At 38.4% G+C, this 19,419-nt stretch overlaps 1 protein-coding gene across 1 annotated transcript in view; it reads left to right on the forward strand.

The window, feature by feature from the left end:
* Positions 1-19,419, forward strand: part of nkd1 (NKD inhibitor of WNT signaling pathway 1) — a 47,328-nt gene that overhangs the window by 16,343 nt on the left and 11,566 nt on the right. The window contains exons 4-6 of the mRNA XM_028442381.1: positions 6,431-6,488; positions 15,478-15,581; positions 17,000-17,095. Coding sequence (XP_028298182.1) covers positions 6,431-6,488; positions 15,478-15,581; positions 17,000-17,095 — 258 coding nt within the window. The remainder of the gene's footprint in view (positions 1-6,430; positions 6,489-15,477; positions 15,582-16,999; positions 17,096-19,419) is intronic.

Here is a 19,419-nt window from a genome sequence, read left to right on the forward strand (position 1 = left end):
AGAATAACGTACAAAAAACACAAGCATTACAGGAAATAATTAAAAATGAATTATATTAGTGGTCATTTTTAAGAAAATGTGGTTACACTTTACTTTAAGTTTTATACATAAGACTGACATTACCTTGTCCTTATCTGTCATCATTAGTATGAATAAGGTATCATGAAGGCTGTGATTAAAGCTGCAGTATGTAAGTTTTTTTGGCATCATTTGGTCAAAATCTTTGAGCATCTTTGTTTTGGCCGTTTCTACTGGCTGCTCGAGTGAAGTTGGGCACGTTCACGGACAATCAGTGGTAAATGTGCATTTACGAACGTTCCAACAGAAGTCTCCATACAGCGTTAGACCCAACAGTTACACAGCAAATCAGGCAGAAAAAGGCAGAATGAGGTGGAGAAGCAACAGAATAAAGGCACAAACACTGAGGAGGAACGGATCGCCTTCGCTTTGCATCCTCGTGGACCTTCGTGACTGTGGAGTGTCTGGTGTAAGAACAGACAGAATACATCGCGTGTAAACTTAAGACGCTTATTTGAGCCTTAAGAGCGTTCACAAGACACCAGTAAGGGAGGCTAACTTTTGGTTTCAAAACTGAGCAAAGAGAGGATTCTATAAACTGCTGCTTTAAGTGTCATAAACGATGACGCCTTTAACTAAATTATGACACCTTTGGAGCTATGTTGGCGTTTTTTGGGTTAGGTGGAGGGATCTCGTGGGATTAGGTAGGGTTAGGGGTTAGGGTAACGAACAACACTTAATGACACCCTTCATGACACCTTATTCATACTAATGACAGATAATGACAGCGTAATGTCAGCCTTATGTATAAAACTTAAAGTAAAGTGTTAGCGAAAACCTTTGTATGATTGGACAGGTTGTGGCTGAAGGGACTCTTCCCTTTTGTTCTCCTTTCATTGTGTCCCTGCTTCTATTGCTGGGTGTCAGTGAATGAAGGACCCAAAATAAACTGTGAACTTAAAGAAACATAACTGTTCCTTTAATGTACCAAACTTGGTACATTTGGTTAAATTACACTAATGCATCACCCGTTACTTTCCTCGTTGCGACAGCTGTTTTAAATGTCGCCTTCCTTGAAAGTTTTTTTTTTTTTTTTTTTTCCCGCCGTGGCCAGACGACTGACTGGAGAGACCAAGCCACACTCATTATGAGATTTTTACTGGTTTTTGATGGAGTGCCAGGGGTACAGCCATTGCCTTTGAGGGCTACGTCTGCTGAGCCTTGGCGTGCGATCAGGGGAAGCTGTCGTCGGATGCATAAATTGTCAGCTTGTGTGGTGGGTCATGAAGGCAGACAGCATAGAGACCAAGAGGCCTTGTGGGACTTTCCTACAAGAACATACAAGTGCATATTACTTTACTTTAATATACCTTTTCCCTTCAACACTAGCTCACACAAGAAAATGTTTGTCAGCAGTTTTTTACTGTCTACCCTGCTGGGAATTGGCAAGAAAAAGTCTTTACAATGCTTCCAAAATGAACTGGTCAATGCTTCTTTAGGCCTTTGTGATTACGTTTTTGAAAGATCAGCACAGTGAGCAGCACACTCACTGTAGATTTACTAGATTTGTGTCTGTTGTAAAATGATGGATATCCAATTATTCTATTCCCACTTCTCTTAAATGCAATGGGTTTTCTTTAGAATATATTGTGAATATTAAACAGTATTTGTCATTACTCAGACCTCTGTCTCTTTATAATCAGTTCTATTTATATTCAAGTAGTTTAATAAGTTTTAGCATACCGGGGGATGTGTTGTGCTTTCCATTCTTATTAATGGTTTGTCCAGTAATTGTATTACACACACCCACCCACCCATATTTTTAGCTTTACCGTTAATGAGCTTTCCTCAAAGCCTTTAATGGCCAAACTAAACAAGCCCTGTGGACAGCAAGCAACCTCAATAGGATGTTGTAATGAGGCTAGTACACTATGTTCTGTCTCAAGTTCAGTAATAAATTGTTTCCTGTGAAGCGGATTGGACAACTTTAAAACACACTGGGGCCACGATTCCTTGTCCAAAAGGCTTTCGAAGAAAATCCGTCGGGCCAGAGTTGAAACCAAATCCAGAATGATTTATGGTTCGGCTTCCACAGTAGATTTAACATCATGCCTGGAAAATTGTTCTTGCTGGTTCCAACTAAACGAGACGGATGATTCATGCACAAAACCGGTGGTGTCTTTAGTCAGTGGGGGTGAATATGCACAACTTTCACTCATTTACTTTGTTTGTATATATTCCACCCAGTTGTGTTGCTGCAGTAAAGATTTTCTCTGCGAAATCAGTGCATGGTGACCTTTGCTCTGCCCTGGTTACTTTTTCTTGGTTACATTGTTGTTGAAAGCTTTAGAAAGTAGCTGACCGGGCATTTCTGAGTGGAATCAGCATAAAGGCAGTGCTCACATGTAACTTGGCTCAGAGATATTGTCTAGCCTTCCATAGGTCCTCTATCTGTGTGCTAGCCGTCATGTCATTTCTCACTGTAAACTCCTCACACAAGAGCATGGACCAGGCAATGTTAACAAAGGATAGAAAGGTGACTCACGTGCATGTGTGTTTATATTGAAGCGATGATTGCAGGCTTAGTGTGAATAGATCAATATTGTTTGCACGAAATGATATAATCTTGTTTTTTTTTTCTCCTACCAAGTCTATTTGTCCTCAAAGGTTAATTCCAGTGCTCATTTTGACAGTAATTTTTAATTTAATTTTAGTCTTAAGTCACTCAACAAAGACTGGATTTAGTTAGTCACATTTTAGTATTTTAATTTTTCTTTAGGTTTTGTTAAAATGTGTTCATTTAAAATTCGTTTTAGTCTCATTTTTGTCTTTTTATGTCTTTAGTATTTAGACAAATTTGTTATACTGTAAAACCAGCTTCTTTCCTGTTGCCATAAAACTTAAACACATAACGTCCCCCTTAAGATGTACCTCTGTGAGATATTGTGTGTAAATAAATGTGTTATATAAATATACTAAAACACTGAAACTGGTTTTGAAAAAACTCCCATTACGCAGTGGGATAATAGAGTGCCAGTACTGCTACCTATCGACCCACTTACAGCACTGCATTTACGTGAGGGAGCGATTAAGAAAGGGTGATTGTTTGATTGCTTGATTTAATACAAAGGTCTCACCGGCTCTCCGTAGTTTATGCCCCAAGGTATAAAATTGTTCTAAAAATGTATTAATGTGGTTTTTTATTTTTTATTTTATATTTTTTATCTCACTCTTAATAGTGGATTTTGTTTTTACTAAGGCTTTTAATAAATTCTATTTAAAATGACAACAAAGAAGCATGAGGCAGTTCTTTTCAACACTGACCAGAGCAGATCTAATGCTAACCCCAGCGTGCTAATAATACAGCTCTCATCCATCACCACAGACAACAACCAATTAGTGCATTCCTCTCCCCCTTTTTCTCATGTTCTTGGCTAACCCCTTGACAATTTTAGGGCCATTCATCAAAAACTGAAATTAATCCAAGATGTGTCTTTGTGTGTGTTTGTGTGAGAAATCCCAGTGTTTATCGTTTGATGGGAATTGCATTTGTAGCCCTTTCAACGGTCTAATTTATCCTGACTGAAGATGTCTGTGGCCGTTCTGAATGGGTCAGCAATGCATTAGCACGCCATCATCATTCGCCTCTGCTTCATGATGGTCGACTTTGGGAAGGAAGGGCTAATGTAGTTTTGTTCTGTTTTTTTCTCCCACGACTGTATGTCATGGTAAAACGCATGCCACCATTAGTAATTATAGTTTGAAAAAATTCAGATAAATGTTTTTTTTAATTTTTCAAGTCCAGTATTATGCTACTTTTCAAGCTTCTCCATTTGTTTTAAGAACCCCAACAACATAGTATTTAAGGGTTATTTTCCCAAACTCGCCTGTTTTCCAGAGTTTTAGCCTCTGAAAAGTCACTTTCATGACGCTTCTAAAAACAGGCTGTTTTGGGGCCTTCATGCATATTCATGAGTGGGCGTGACTGTAGATGCAGACTCCACACCACAGCTGATCGCCATAGCAATTTTCTTTTGCTATCCACACACCCTTGTTATTGTTTTCAGCCAAAAAACTGCACATTACAGTCAAACACATGGCTATTTAAGCGGCTATTTTGATTTTGAGTCTGTCTCAGCGCTGCTTCAGGGTGTGTTTATCACATCAGCAGCAGTGAAGTAAGTCAGCTGTTTCAAACACTCACTAGAGCTGCCATGTTGCTTTCTTGTCATCCTCTCCTATTCCTAACCACAGAACTAGTCCATTTAAGATGATAGTCCACTGTTTAGTCCAACGCTGCGTTGCATTGGGTCACAAACACGTCAGACCATGTCAAAGGCAATACAAGACGGTATAATAGAGACTAAAATAACTGATTGTGAGCGATCACACTGCGCTTTGGATAATCTACATACTGAATTATCTTTATACTGAACCTAAATATATTATCTGTGGATAAAGGGACTAGTGGGTAAGGTAGCGGGCTTGTAATCGTAGGCTCACTGGTTGTAATCTCCCTGGTCCATCACTGTGGGATGTTGATTAGTTCCTTATATTAAACCCTAACTGCTCTCTGGGTGCTACACCGTGGCTGCCCACTGCTCCTCAGGGAGGGGTTAAATACAGAGAATGTGTATGTAGCTTTACATATATGACAATAAAGTATAATGTATATTCTATAACAAGGGAGGGAGGAAACAGTTTTCAACTTTGCCCCTCTGAATGAGGCTAAAGGGTTACAGAAGTGGGCTTTTAACCTGAGGGTAGCAGGTTCAAATCCACCGTGGGACCTAGTCCTAATTGCTTACAGGACTTTCTTGAAAAAGAGATTATTAATCTCAATGAGATTAAAAAAAACTGTCAAATTCATATTTGAGTCCTGCACATGTTCTGACCTTCCTTAGAAAGTCAACCAAAGAAATGATGACCACAGATGTACCATATTACGATAGGACATGGTTTAACTGGCCTAACTGAAGTGTTTGCTGTGGGTTTAATGAAGTTGTCATTAAGAGACTTTTTCTGTTGAGTGCCAAATGTGTGAGACATCTTTGCATTTATCCGATCATGTGTGTGCAGCATACGCGTCTATGTCTTAGTCAGCCTGGAATTTTCTGGCCAGATGAATGTCATGCCACATGGATACCTGAGCTAGACTTTTTCCATAGCAAAGCTGAGGGATCACATGTCCCTCCAGGCTTTGGAATGCAGTCACTGACGGAGGTCCCAGCTGAACGGTACGGAAAATGACCAAAGGCTTAAAAAAAACAACAACCCTGCAACAGCAGTCATATTTCCAAAACAGCCCAGTTATGGTTATGAAAACAATTAACTTTTTAGTCTGATTTTTGTCTTCTGTCTTAATGATCTTGTTTTCTGGCTCTTTTTGTTCTTACAGTTTAAATTTATTTCTCTTTATTGGCTGATGGTCTTAATTTTACTTTGTTTTATTTAATTTTTTATCTTTATTACTATTTGTTCTGTTTTTTTCCTCACGTTTCCTGTTTTTAATTTCTCACTTTATTTCCTCATTCGTTGTCTTTTTATTGTTTTTACTCTGTAAAGTACTTTGTAATCCTGTTTTTGTGCTACGTATATAAATAAAGATTATTATATTATTTTAGTCAGAATTGTTGGTAGCTTTTATCTACTTTCAGTCACCTAAACTAAATTCAAATGACATGTACTATAGTCATAGCTTTAGTCATTCTGACTTTGATTGTTTGCCGAGTTATAAACGTGAACAAATACATTACTGGCAGAGGGCACTTTAATATGCATCATCTACAGCATCTAAAGTGTCATGGTTCCTTTGTAACTTTGCCTGCAAGATGGATTCTCCTGGTGTTCACAAACACCAGAATCCATCTTGTGCTGTTCCCACCTTTGCCTTTCAAAACCGAACCGAAACGGTTAGAACCAATCGTGAGGCAGTGTTGTGGTTTAGGGCGGGATATCCATGTGTGACGAAGGCAGAAGCATCAATGCAAAACTGGCACATGCACAGTTGCGGGGAGAGGAACTAGCTGGGCTACCGCTATTAGCATAGCTCCGAATCAAAATAGAAAGATGTTGACTCAGGATGATGGTTAACGTGTTGCAAAAACAGCAAAAGTCACTCAACGACATAATGACCCCAGCAATACTATCCCAAAGGAACGTTTTCACCAACGGAGCCTTGTTGTTGTAGCAGCGTCTCTGCGCCGCATGCCGATGACGACATCATAATTTGTTATCGTGTGATTGGCTAAAACAAATCAAGGTGGACAGGTTAGTTACTTTGTGCTCAATAGCTGTTTATTGGATTTCAACAGTTATTCATTTATTTTATGGGAGATAACTTGGTAAAACACTATGCCTTCTTTATTTGACAGGAAAGTGATGTATTCTCTCTTTTTTTTTCTCATTTCAGGGCCCCATAAATGAAGCGTGTGCTGAAGGAATAGCTGATGAGCATTATCGTTTAGAAGGTAAGACTTTGATCTCACTATTTTATTATCCATCTCTGACATCTCCATTAATTGGTTTAACTTTTGGTTTCAAAATATTATTTAAATGAAACATAAATAGCCAAATGCTATGTGGAAATGGACTTTCCTGGTGCTTTACATCCTCCTTAAAGCTGAAGCATGTGTTGATGAAGTCCCCTTGACTTTCCTTCCTGCTTCTCCGCCTCCTTCATTTCCTATCTGCCCCTCCTCAGAGGTGCTCCACAAAATGCCTCCATTCCTCAGTGTTTCTTCCTGCTGATGTGACGTGATCCTGGATTAGGAGCTCTTGGAAGAGAAAGCTTCCTCCTCTTATTTAAACACGTCAAAGGACGTGAGGCACAGTCAGAAATATAGAAACAAAGACAAACAGCCTGGATGGTGGAGGGGGGAAAGAAATCAGCATTTGCTGAATCGTTAGACAATATATGTGTGGTGTGATTAGATATTAGAGGTTTTAATAGAGTTTAATGTGAATTCATTGCATTAACTTAAGTCCAAGGTTTGCAAAGCAGAAGGGACAAACTAGATGCCACGCCCGTTCACTGTGTATAATATAATTTTGAAAGCTTCAGTTAAGGACTATTTTTTCAACATTTTACAAAATTGCAAGATTACAAGTTCATTTAGCAGATGCTTTTATCCAAAGCGACGTACAACACAAGCAGTAGGGTTAAAGGACTTGATCAACATCTCCCATATGATGACCCAATTTTCTGGTTTAAAAATTTTAGAATGACAATACCCCTCTTCATTTTAGGAATAGATGTTTGACACCAATGCCCAGGTCTCTGACCACGTTTACCCAATAATCCTAATGCTTTCCTGCCTCAAAGCTGTTGAAAAACTGCTTCATTGGTTTCTCTGACCAGGAGCAAAGGGGTATCTTATACCCATAGAGAAAAATGTTTTCCTTGTCATCCACAAAATGGGATTTTGTATTTCTCTTGTTCTTTATATGATGTACACATAGTTCAATTGAATTACTGACTGATGCTTTTAAAGTAGCATTAGCAGTTGGCACTGCACCAAGTTTGGGGTCAATTCCATTTTTAAATTACAGACGGTGGCGTTTTTGCATTAGGGGCCAGTGGGGCATGGCCCCACCAGAAGTCACTGTTGTGCAGAGGAGAATTATGCTCATCAGTGTTGGACACAATTATGTTGTTCAGCGAAACTTAAAGTTTGCAAACTGAACTTTGTTTGCCGAATAAAACGTTAAAGATGTAATTTGCAGAGTGTATTTCTTCTCTAAACTTGTTTGCAATGTTATTCTATGTGGATTTGTCTGAGCTGTTCACCTGTTTCCTTTTTATGGGGCCCAGCTAGAGCTGGCCCTCCCTGCAGCTCTGAATCAACCACTGCTGCACGTGCATGTACGTGTTCTGCGCACACTTCAGCTTGGCCAGTGGGGTCTGACAGCCAGGGCCCCAGACACTTTCCTATTGGTCCATTTGGTGTAAGGCGGGTACTAGGCATCGCTAGCTTGTCATGTACTGGCTGTTTGCCGTTTACTACGTGAGTAATTGAGGTACAGTTTACTTTAATTGCTGACAGTGTAGTGCAGCTTTCCTTTACCTGTGTTTATAAAACTAAAAAGCAGAGTTGGGGTCAATTATAATTGCAATCACATAATTGATCATTAATTACAATTATAGCATAGTAATAATTGTAATTGGAATTTAAAAAATCTGTCGTAATAGTAATTAAATTGTAATTGAGTTTAGATAATTCACTTTGTAATTGTAATTGCCATGAAAATTCTATAAAAATTGTCAATTATAATTTCACGCAGAACTGGGGAACCATGTTACAGTTCTATGTACAGTTCTACACATTATTAAAATATGTTTCATATCAAGCTTTCCCACATTTTACCTTTTAAATTATTTTTTAAAAAAAAGGTATACTGACACAAAAAAGGCACAGGAATCCACACCAAAAATATTAAAACCTATATTTTAATTGATTAGGAGGCCTATCAAGGTAACCAATAGATAGAAAATAAATTATATGATATATATGTGTTTTTAGTGTATTTTACAGCTGATTCAAAGCAATTCAAACTGCCTCTTCACACCCTGAACTAAGCTCTGCACGATGGGGGACCATGCTTTCTGCTCATCCGCACCCTACCTCTAGAACATTCTCCCGGACCACATCATAGCCCCACAGACAGTTAAATCCTTTAAAAACAACTCAAAACCTTCCTCTTTCATAGAGTGTTCTCCTCGCTTTCTGTTTTCTGTTTTATACTTTTAAACCTGCTTTTATTCTTATGCACCCATTGTTGCACTTTGAGATTTGTTTTAAAGATAAAGTCAAGTGCATTATAAATAAAATGTATCATCATTATTATTAAGAGATGCTAACAGAAAGCTAACACAAGAGGAAGGTTCACTTTTATGGGGTTATTTATTTCAGACTCAGTAATTGTGATTAATTGTAATTGAACTTTAGTAATTGATAAATTAATTAATTGATTTTCTGAGGATAAAAAAACTTTTGTAATTGAATTTTAAGTTGGAGAAAATGCTGGTTACTGTAAGCATAATTGAAATGTAATTGTAACTGAAAAATGTAATTGACCCCAACCCTGCTAAAAAGTAAACGTGCACGTGTGTGGAACAGGGCAGTCTGGTCTGCCCTCATGGTGCCCCTCAGGTCTGATGTGCAGCCAAGCCTCCGGCGGCAGCTTCACTCATAAAGAGCCGGCTTATGTTTGCAATGGAGAGGGGGGTCAGAAGAGGAGGTGGGTGATAGCAGATTACTGCTATTCCCCTCGGCTTTTCATTAGCTATGAGATAAGCATCTCACCACCACATTGGACCTGCTACAGAACAGATTTGCCGTTGCATACAATGTTCCCTTTGAGGGCCTCATATGATCAAACAGCAGGACCCCAATTCCTGCTCCTAGAAAAAGTTGGTAAAAGCTGATGATTCCTTTCATTCTTGGCGTTTTTCCCTACCCGAGGATGAGACAGGTCTGCTTTGATCTGCTTTGGATCAGGAGGAAAGAAATGAGGCTGTTGTGTCTGCTCTGTTGGCCGGCAAACAAACAGTGTTTCAAATTTGACTCGGCTTAATTAATTAGCAATTCTGTTTTACAGACGGTTTGATCCTCTTCCAGAAGGTTTAAGTATAGAACTTCAAAGTGTTTGGAGCGAGCAGGCGGAGGGTTGGAGAGAGATCCTCAGAGAGGAGGGTGTGGCCTGTTTGCTCTAATGGGCGTGTGTGGCCTATAGGGCTGCCTTTGGATTGGTTGGAGCTCAACGCCAAGAGAGAGATGTCGCTACAGCAGGACATAATATTGAAATGGCACAACGTGTCTGACTGTAATTCAAAGTGGCTTGTAAAGGAGCCGACCAAATCTGTTACATGCTATGTTCATCTGCAGTCCTGTGTGTCAAACAAATACTGGATTTCAAAGCGGAGAAGGATTTCCTCTGGCAATAACTCCAGCCAACGTTCAATACAGAATGTGAACCATTCAATGAGGCAGGGACAGTTACGCTATTTTTACTGGTGGAGTGGGTTGACTGCACCATGCTGTGAAGGTTGGAGGATACACCTCTGTTAAAAGGAAGTGAATGCTTTATTTCATTTAAATACGATTTAAAACAACTTTTTAATAACTGGCTCTAAAAATGAAGTTGTTCTGTCATTTGAAAATGTCCAAGCACACAAAATAGTAAATGCAGTTCTGCTCTAAACTATTTACAAGAAACAAATAACTGAATTATCTGTGCAATCTGTGTGGAGTAATGGAAAGTTTTGACACAGAATAGAATAGATTCATTTTATTGTTATTGCACAAGTACAATAAAATTGCACATGCCCCTCCCAACAACATTCAGCTACACTTCAAAGATTCAAGATAAACAGACACAGTCATCATAAAAACAACATAAGATACGATAAAAGTCTGTCGGGATAAAAATTTCATCGGTATAAAAGTACATGGTATAAAATATTAAAAAAGAGACAGTATTTCATTTTCCATTATGTTAGTAGTGATGCTATGGTGTCTATGGTGTGTATTGGTTATTTACCACACTGCTGTGCTGTTTTGGATTTGCTCTTTGCAACTCTAGATTTTTGTCAACTAACACATCTTTAATTTCAAATTAGACCTTATACATGTTAATTCAACAATCCTGACTGGGAAAAAATAGAAATAAAAGACAAAAAACTATTAGACTAGGTTGAGTTTGCCCTCAAATCCCTTTAATCATCATGATTCAATAAGGTTGAAAGTTGCATCAGCCTTTAACTTGCACTAGAACAGTGCTTTGTTGATTCAGAGTGGTTTAATTGAGCTTCTTCTGTAAGCTTTAAAGTTGTGATAAAGGAAGCGTCAATTTGATTTTTCAAAATATAAATAGTTTTTCTGCTGATATCAGAATTATATCGATGTTGGATTGAGATATCCTTAATAACTTCTCTTACAGCACTGTATTGGATTCTACTGGCCTTCATCTATAATCTATGATATATACTGTACAGTTTTCAATTAGATTTATTGATTTTTTTTTCAGGGACACCTACTTTCGCTGACTGTTGTTTTCTGTTTGAATAATATAACTTGATCAAACATTTTCTAGCATTCCACACTACAAAATAATGAAAAAAAATATGATTGGTATCGGCCAATCCTCAAAGCTGTGGGGAATTCACCAACATTATAGCGCAAACTGGTGCGTGTGTAGACGTGGTGGAGACCCCCCTATTTAAATGAACATTTTGCTTGTTCAACATGGAGAGGTGAGTGCACAGAAGCACAAAATGACATTTGAAGAAGTTAAATTGGAGGCAGATGGACTTCTTTATTTAATAATTTAGAAAACACAATAAACAAATAAAAAAGTTGATTAATAAAAACGTAATTATATTTTTCCCCCTATTTCATGTGGCTGCTTCGCCAGTTCCTGTAAATTTGCTCTGATCAGTCCATGGAAAACAGGCAGATTTGGACAGAAACCATCCTATTGATCTGTTGATGCCATTGATCTGAGTAAATGCAGCAACAGAGTCTGTCAATCAGTCGATCAGCACCATTTGAAGATAATCTACTGACCATCATCCAGCAGGTCTGAGCTCCTGAGTAGCGCTGTCACCACACTCTGATATGTGAATTTTGTTCCATCGCGATGTAAATTACGCAGCTGATCAGCTGATTCTGGTCTGACGCTCCTTGCCATCAACACAACAAGAGAGTTTGAATCAAAACATGGAGAGAAATATAGACACAGGAGCTCCGTGGAGCCTTGCGTCCGGAGCAACATCCATGGAGCTCCGTGCACAGCGACTCTCACCAGACTCCACACGGGCAGCCTCATGTTCAGCTGTTTTTCTCTCACGCACACTTTACTCTACATTTTCTTGCAGTGGCTGGTAATATTGACCATTGTTTTATTTTTATTATTTTATTATACTTGAAAGATTAACTGGAGCATTTTTTTCATCTCTGCAGTGTTTTGTGTTCAACATTTACTGTAGTCATGATCTCTGTATGTGAGTTTACACCTGCCTGTGGGTCGTACTGTTTTTAGCGCAGAAACAGTCACTGCAAACAGTTCCAGATTTGATGAATTGCATTGCGTCTGCACTGCATTAATTTAATTGCATTTCCCCTTCCCATTTTTTTGTACCCCTTATGAGATTTGCCTACATTATACAGTATATTCATCAGAACAAAACTTGCTAAGTGGATTGTGGGTGCATTGTGACGTGCTGAACATGCGCTGTCCTGATTCCCTGGGGTTTGTACCCCTTATTAGCACATTGAGTGACGTTTGCACACGTTTTAATACCCATAAACTTTTAGTGAAGTCACCCCATAGAGTAGTGAGGAGCTGCATGTGTGCAGAAGCTTGTAGAAACTATAAAATAAGGTGACTGTGCCCATCACCAAGACTCTTCACAGCTTGAAGAACCCTGTCTTTAGGAAGTTATTTCAGTGAACTTTGGAATTGCCACTAATCCACAAAGGTTGATGCAGTGATCAAACTGGTAAATGTGGGACATCAGCCCTCCCAGTGGACTGTCTGCTGATGCTGTATGTCTGAACGTTCACGTGTGGTGGCTGTCATTCCAATCCACTGATGAGCTCTGTTGTATTGGGCTCATTGCTCAGGGGCATCCTATAGACCTTTTGATGTTAGCGTGTTCCTGTTCTACCATTTATATTCAAAAGTCATTTGCCATATTCTATCATGTTTTAGGCATAGTGTGCCATTCAGTTTCATGTTTGACATCCTCTCTCTTTGTGAGCCCTTTGGGAGACACAGACCGTAGCTAAGAGCCTTAAACCACTTTTAACATCAGCGCTGCAGATGATGGAGCTTTTGCCTTTGGAGGTTTGGGGCCGTCGCACATTCTGGATTTCTACTCTTTTTCATGAATTATTAATTATTAGATGGGGAAAGCAAATTTGATTATGTGAAAATGTTAGGTATATAGTGTGAAAAGGTACTTTGAGAACCCAAGACTTTGACTGATGTTGGAAGAATCTGGATTGTAAAAATGCATGTATACAAATATAGTATACTGACATTTTCTGCATTTAAGGTTTATCATAAATAGCAATCATAAAAAAAAATTAAAAAGTTGCACACCTACAATCTATACAGTGGGGCAAAAAAGTATTTAGTCAGCCACCAATTGTGCAAGTACTCTCACAATAAAAATGAGAGAGGCCTTTAATTTTCATCATAGGTATACCTCAACTATGAGAGACAAAATGAGAAAAAAAAAATCCAGAAAATCAAATTGTAGAATTTGCAATGATCTTATTTGCAAATTATGGTGGAAAATAAGTATTTGGTCAATAATAAAAATGAATCTCAATACTTTGTAATGTACCTTTTGTTGGCAATGACAGGTCAAACGTTTTCTTTAAGTCTTCACAAGGTTTTCACACACTGTTCCTGGTATTTTGGCCCATTCCTCAATGCAGATCTCCTCTAGAGCAGTGATGTTTTGGGGCTGTTGCTGGGCAACACGGACTGTCAACTCCCTCCAAAGATTTTCTATGGGGTTAAGATCTGGAAACTGGCTAGGCCACTCCTTTACACGGATCAATCGTCCTGGTCCCTTTGCAGAGAAACAGCCCCAAAGCATGATGTTACCACCCCCATGCTTTACAGTAGGCATGGTGTTCTTTGGATGCAACGCAGCATTCTTTCTTCTTCAAACACGACGAGTTGAGTTTTTACCCAAATGTTCTATTTTGGTTTCATCTGACTATATGACATTTGCCCAATCCTCTTCTGGATCAACCAAATGCTCTCGGGCCCGGACATGTACTGGCTTTAGCAGGGGGACACATCTGGCTCTTCAGGATTTGAGTCCCTGGCGGCGTAGTGTGTTACTGATGGTCGCCTTTGTTACTTTGGTTCCAGCTCTCTGCAGGTCATTCACGAGGTCCCCCCGTGTGGTTCTGGGATTTTTGCTCACCGTTCTTGTGGTAATTTTGATCCCACGGGGTGAAATCTTGCACGGAGCCGTGGATTGAGGGAGATTATCAGTGGTCTTGTATGTCTTCCATTTTCTAATAATTGCTCCCACAGTTGATTTGTTCACACCAAGCTGCTTACCTATTGCAGTCTTCCCAGTCTGGTGCAGGTCTACAATTTTGTTTCTGGTGTCCTTTGACAGCTCTTTGGTCTTGGCCATAGTGAAGTTTGGAGTGTGACCGTTTGAGGTTGTGGACAGGTGTCTTTTATACTGATAACGAGTTCAAACAGGTGCCATTAATACAGGTAACAAGTGGAGGACAGAGGAGCCTCTTAAAGAAGAAGTTACAGGTCTGTGAGAGCCAGAGATCTTGCTTGTTTGTAGGTGACCAAATATCTTATTTTACTAATGGATTTACCAATTAATTCATTAAAGATCCTACAATGTATGGATGTATACATGTAAGTGATTTGTATAAAACTGTTGGAAAAAGTTAATAAAAAGAATTTTGAAAAAAAAAAAATCCTACAATGTGATTTTCTGGATTTTTTCCTTAATTTGTCTCTCATAGTTGAGGTATATCTATGATGAAAATTACAGGCCTCTCATATCTTTTTAAGTGGGAGTACTTGCACAATTGGTGGCTGACTGAATACTTTTTGCCCCACTATATATATATATATATATATATATATATATATATATATATATATATATATATATATATATATATATATATATATATATATATAGTGGGGCATATATGTATATATTTGGGGTAGACATCAATGTAAATGGTGTGAAGCAGTATAATGGGTTATGCAACTATAGCCAGCGTTCAACCCTAAGATGGCAGTAACTGACATTTTACAACTAAATGTGCAAAATTAAAAGTTTAAAGTTGGACTAGGATCCATCAACAGCACTACTTCATATCCAAATATATGTGTATTCAGCAGAAAAAAGTGGATTTGGGGTTTAGTTACTCTTTAAAGAAAGAGAGAGAGAGCTAGAGGAAAATTAACAAATGAAAACATTACAACAAATATGGGGTTTTATCATGACGTTAGATATATTATAAAGATTACCAGCAACTCACAAAATGACAAGAACACACAAAAATGAATACTGTTTAATTCCATATATTTACAAAATTAGATTTTTAAAAATGTGTGTTCTCACTCATTCATGCATCATGATGCTCTATAGTTGTTTTTTTTTACAGAATTCTGAGCAAAATGTTCTGGTTGGACAAATGGAGTACTGTGATTCAAAAGTAAGAGAAAGGAGGTTCTTGAGCCAAAAAAGTTTGAGAACCACTGGTTTAGAGAAAAAAAGCAGTGAGATGAGATGTACGAGTAATCCATGGACTAGGAGCATTTCTGTGTGTCACAGAGCTTGTTTGTGATTGCTATATTCCACAATAAGGGATTTTGAACTTCATTGTGTACTAAGAATCATCCTCAGACTCGCCGTTTGATCTTTGCGTGTGATTTTGTGCATTTGTGCAGTGGCTTTACCCCCTGAGAAGACGGATAGCTGCTGTGTAGCAGAAAAGATGCAGGAGAAGGACAGCCATCATCCTACAGGCCCACAGAAACAGCTTCAGTTTGAAGTGAGTGTCAACACAGAATGGAACATATGACACACACACACACACACACACACACACACACACACACACACACACACACACACACACACACACACACACACACACACACACACACACACACACACACACACTCTATGGGGGGTGGATCCATTCTAAATTCATGCGCACCAGTCCAACAATGCACACATACGCCACACCTGGATGTGCATCTAACAAACATAAATATATCAGTCACACGTAGACACAGGTGTGGCGTAAGTGAAGCTATAGCGATCGGGTGCCCTTCACTATTGATCACCGTTACGTGACATGTGAACACAAATATTTGGTGCTTGGGTGTGCAGTTATGTAAGTGTGTGTGTGAGTGTATAACGGCCCACCATTTAGTCTGGCTACAGTCTGTGTCACAACACCCATCCATAGAGTGGTATTGACTCAGATTGTTGCTGTGATTGGACAGGATACAACACTACACTCTCACACACTTACAGACGTGCACGCATTCACGTGTGTACGCATACACGCGTAAGCACCTAACAATTTTGTGTTTACATGTCACAAACAGACGGTGCTACATAGTAGGAATGTAATGATTCACTCAGCTCCCGATACAATTCGATTCACGATACCGGGCTCACGATACGATTCTCTCATGATTTTTTTTACAAAATGGGAATGTAGACAAATATTCCTTTATTTTTTTGGGGGAGAAAATACTGTACTATTTTCCTTTCATATTCAATTGTCAAAAGAATCCCTTGATTAACTATTCAAAACAATGCAATTTAACTAAAAATAAATCTTGAATGAAATAAATAAAGGAATAATACAAATGAAGAAGAAGCCTATTAATTTAAATTCTGATTCTATAGTAAACAATGCAAAACTACATAATAGTTCCTTTTCTTTTTAAAAGTTATCCTTGCAGTGAAGAAGAGATGCTATGCTAGCAGACAGAGCTAATTGAAAAACGTGACTTTTACAGATATTCTTTTGGTGCTAAAGGGGTAAGGAATCATTTATGAACATGTTTAAGAGTAGATGGCGGCCAGAAAGAAAGTAGTAGCAGATTCCGCCCGCCGCTTACACTTTTAGACGAGAAGGATATATAGCGTCCTCTGCTGTTTAAAAAAAAAAGTACTGCGATTCAATTTTCAGAGCATCGATGTGAACCGTGATACCTATGAATCGATTTCTAACTGCCTTACGATTAATAGTTACATCCCTACTACGTAGTAGGGACCTGATTGCTATAGCTTCATTCACGCCACACTTGCCACTTCACCTAACTACTTAAATTAGGTAAGTTTAGTGAACGTTTGGTAGGCAGGTACACTTGCGATGGACTGGTGCCCATGAATTTAGAATGGTTTCACCCCCCCGACACACACACTCACACTTGTTGCACTGTGTATTAGGAATTGGAGTGCGCTGTGTCAGTGGAAGAGGACAACAGGCAGGAGTGGACCTTTACTTTGTACGACTTTGACAACAATGGCAAAGTCACCAGAGAGGTAAGACATGTCATTGTCTCCACTAAGGAAATATAACTCTCCATAAGTCTTCTAACCAAAAAAAAAAAAAAAAAAAAAAGCTGGAGAGCTGGTGTCAGACAGCAGATTAATGTAGAATTGCATGTTTACTGCATGCTGAGTCAGCTTTCACTGTCTGGATATGTCAATGTCTATAGCTGGGCTTCCATTACAGATTTTAGCAAAATAAAAGCGACATTTCTAAGTATAATTGGGCTTTGAACGTGTTTCCATTGAAAGTTTTTTTTTTTTTGCAAATATTTTTTTTCAATATCGAAACGTCTGAATTATCTCCTCATGAAAGCATGAAAAATGTTCAGCGATATTTGACTGTTTTTCGAATCTCAGGTGTTACCATTACCTGTTTTTATTGCGCTATTTAGATTTTGCACATTTCCAAGGGTAATGGAAACACAGCTTTGTCACATTGTGTTGCACCCCAATTCACCTAGAACTCACAAACTTTTAGCAAGTATTACCCTGTTTTTCACTTTCTGTTTGCTTTTCAAAAACTTTATGTTTTTCTTAATTGATAGATTTACGGTATAAGAAATACTTTCTTGATCCCCGGGGTAAAATACTTTGTTACATAGGTTTAAAGACTGTATAAAGCAAATTCAGCCATTTTCTTCTAAACACATTAAATAGGTCATAAATGTATTTCCTCAAAACATGTAAAAAGCCATTCAACCATTTATGATTTAATTGTGGAGCTAGGCTTCACAAACTGTGTTTCAAATTTCTGTGTTCAGGATTTAATGGGCGGGTCAGAAATCATGGCCGTGTTGCATTACGGAGCCTCCAGCGGGCGCAATTCGGCCCCTAGCCTAAAACAAACCACATATTTGGACTCAAGGGAATAAAATGCGTGCACTGGTGCCACATTTTCCATGAAATGAGCACTTTTTTTGCACTGCAATTCTGTGTTTTGCCTCTAACGGGCACAGCTCCACCCGGGAAAGATGCACATATTCAGACTCGGGCGGATTAGACTTTTCCGCTGACACCTTGTTTGGCCCAATCCGAGCAATGGGAGAAGCACTATCGACACTGGAGCCACTTTCACACTGCTCTCTGCCATAGACACAGTACACGGGTGCAGCACCTTTCCCGCACGTGGGCGTGATTCCAGCGCCTCTAACTGACATGCCCCCAGCGTTTCAGAGCAGAGAGAAGTGCTTGTTTTTCCATGATTTGAGACCTAATTTTATATACTTACCACATTTTTTCATTTGGCTCAGTGGTCAATGACACATGTTTCTGTGGTGTGACAAACTCATAACACACATGTATCTCTGCTTTATACAGACTTTAAGAAATATTACAAATAAAAAGAAGAAATGCTAAACGAAAAAAAGAAAATAGAAAACGTGCATAATTAAGTAGGGATGTAACGATTAATCGTAAGGCAGTTAGAAATCGATTCATAGGTATCACGATTGACCGATACTTTGAAAATTGAATCGCAATTCTTTTTTTAAACAGCAGAGGGCGCTATATATATATTATTCCTTCTCTTGTCGGAATCTGCTACTACTTTCTTTCTGGCCGCCTTCTACTCTTAAACATGTTAATAAATGATTCCGTACCCCTTTAGCACTGAAAGAATATCTGTAATATTACGCGAATATCTGTAAAAGTCACGTTTTTCAATTAGCTCTGTCTGCTAGCATAGCATCTCTTCTTCACTGCTAAATTAGCTGCATGCCAACCGACCACTACTGGCTGCATGCCAACTGACCAGCAGATGTTACTAGCGCCCTCTGCTGGTCCAAACAAATATCTCACGTAAATCAGTGCAAGGACTTTTTTTTTTTAAAGTCCAATTGTTAAGGCACAAAATACATTTTCAGTTGCACTTTTAAAAAAAAAAAAAAGAACTATTCTGCAGTTTTGCATTGTTTACTATAGAACCAGAATTTAAATTAATAAGCTTCTTCTTCATTTGTATTATTCCTTTATTTATTTCATTCAAGATTTATTTTTAGTTAAATTGCATTGTTTTGAATAGTTTATCGAGGGATTCTTTTGACAATTAAAAATAAAAGGAAAATATTACAGTATTTTCTAGTTTTTTTCCCAAAAAAAATAAAGGAATATTTTTCAGTCATCATTTGACTACAGTCCCATTTTGTAAAATAAATCGTGAGAGAATCGTATCTTGAACCCAGTATCGTGAATCAAATCGTATCGGGAGTTGAGTGAATTGTTACATTCCCATAATTAAGTAAAAAACCATTAATGAAATAAGGATTAAATGCAAGTGCACACATTACAGTAGAAATATAATAATAATATACAAATGT

This window comes from Gouania willdenowi, chromosome 3, assembly GCF_900634775.1.
Source record: "Gouania willdenowi chromosome 3, fGouWil2.1, whole genome shotgun sequence".
Classification (NCBI taxonomy): domain Eukaryota; kingdom Metazoa; phylum Chordata; class Actinopteri; order Blenniiformes; family Gobiesocidae; genus Gouania; species Gouania willdenowi.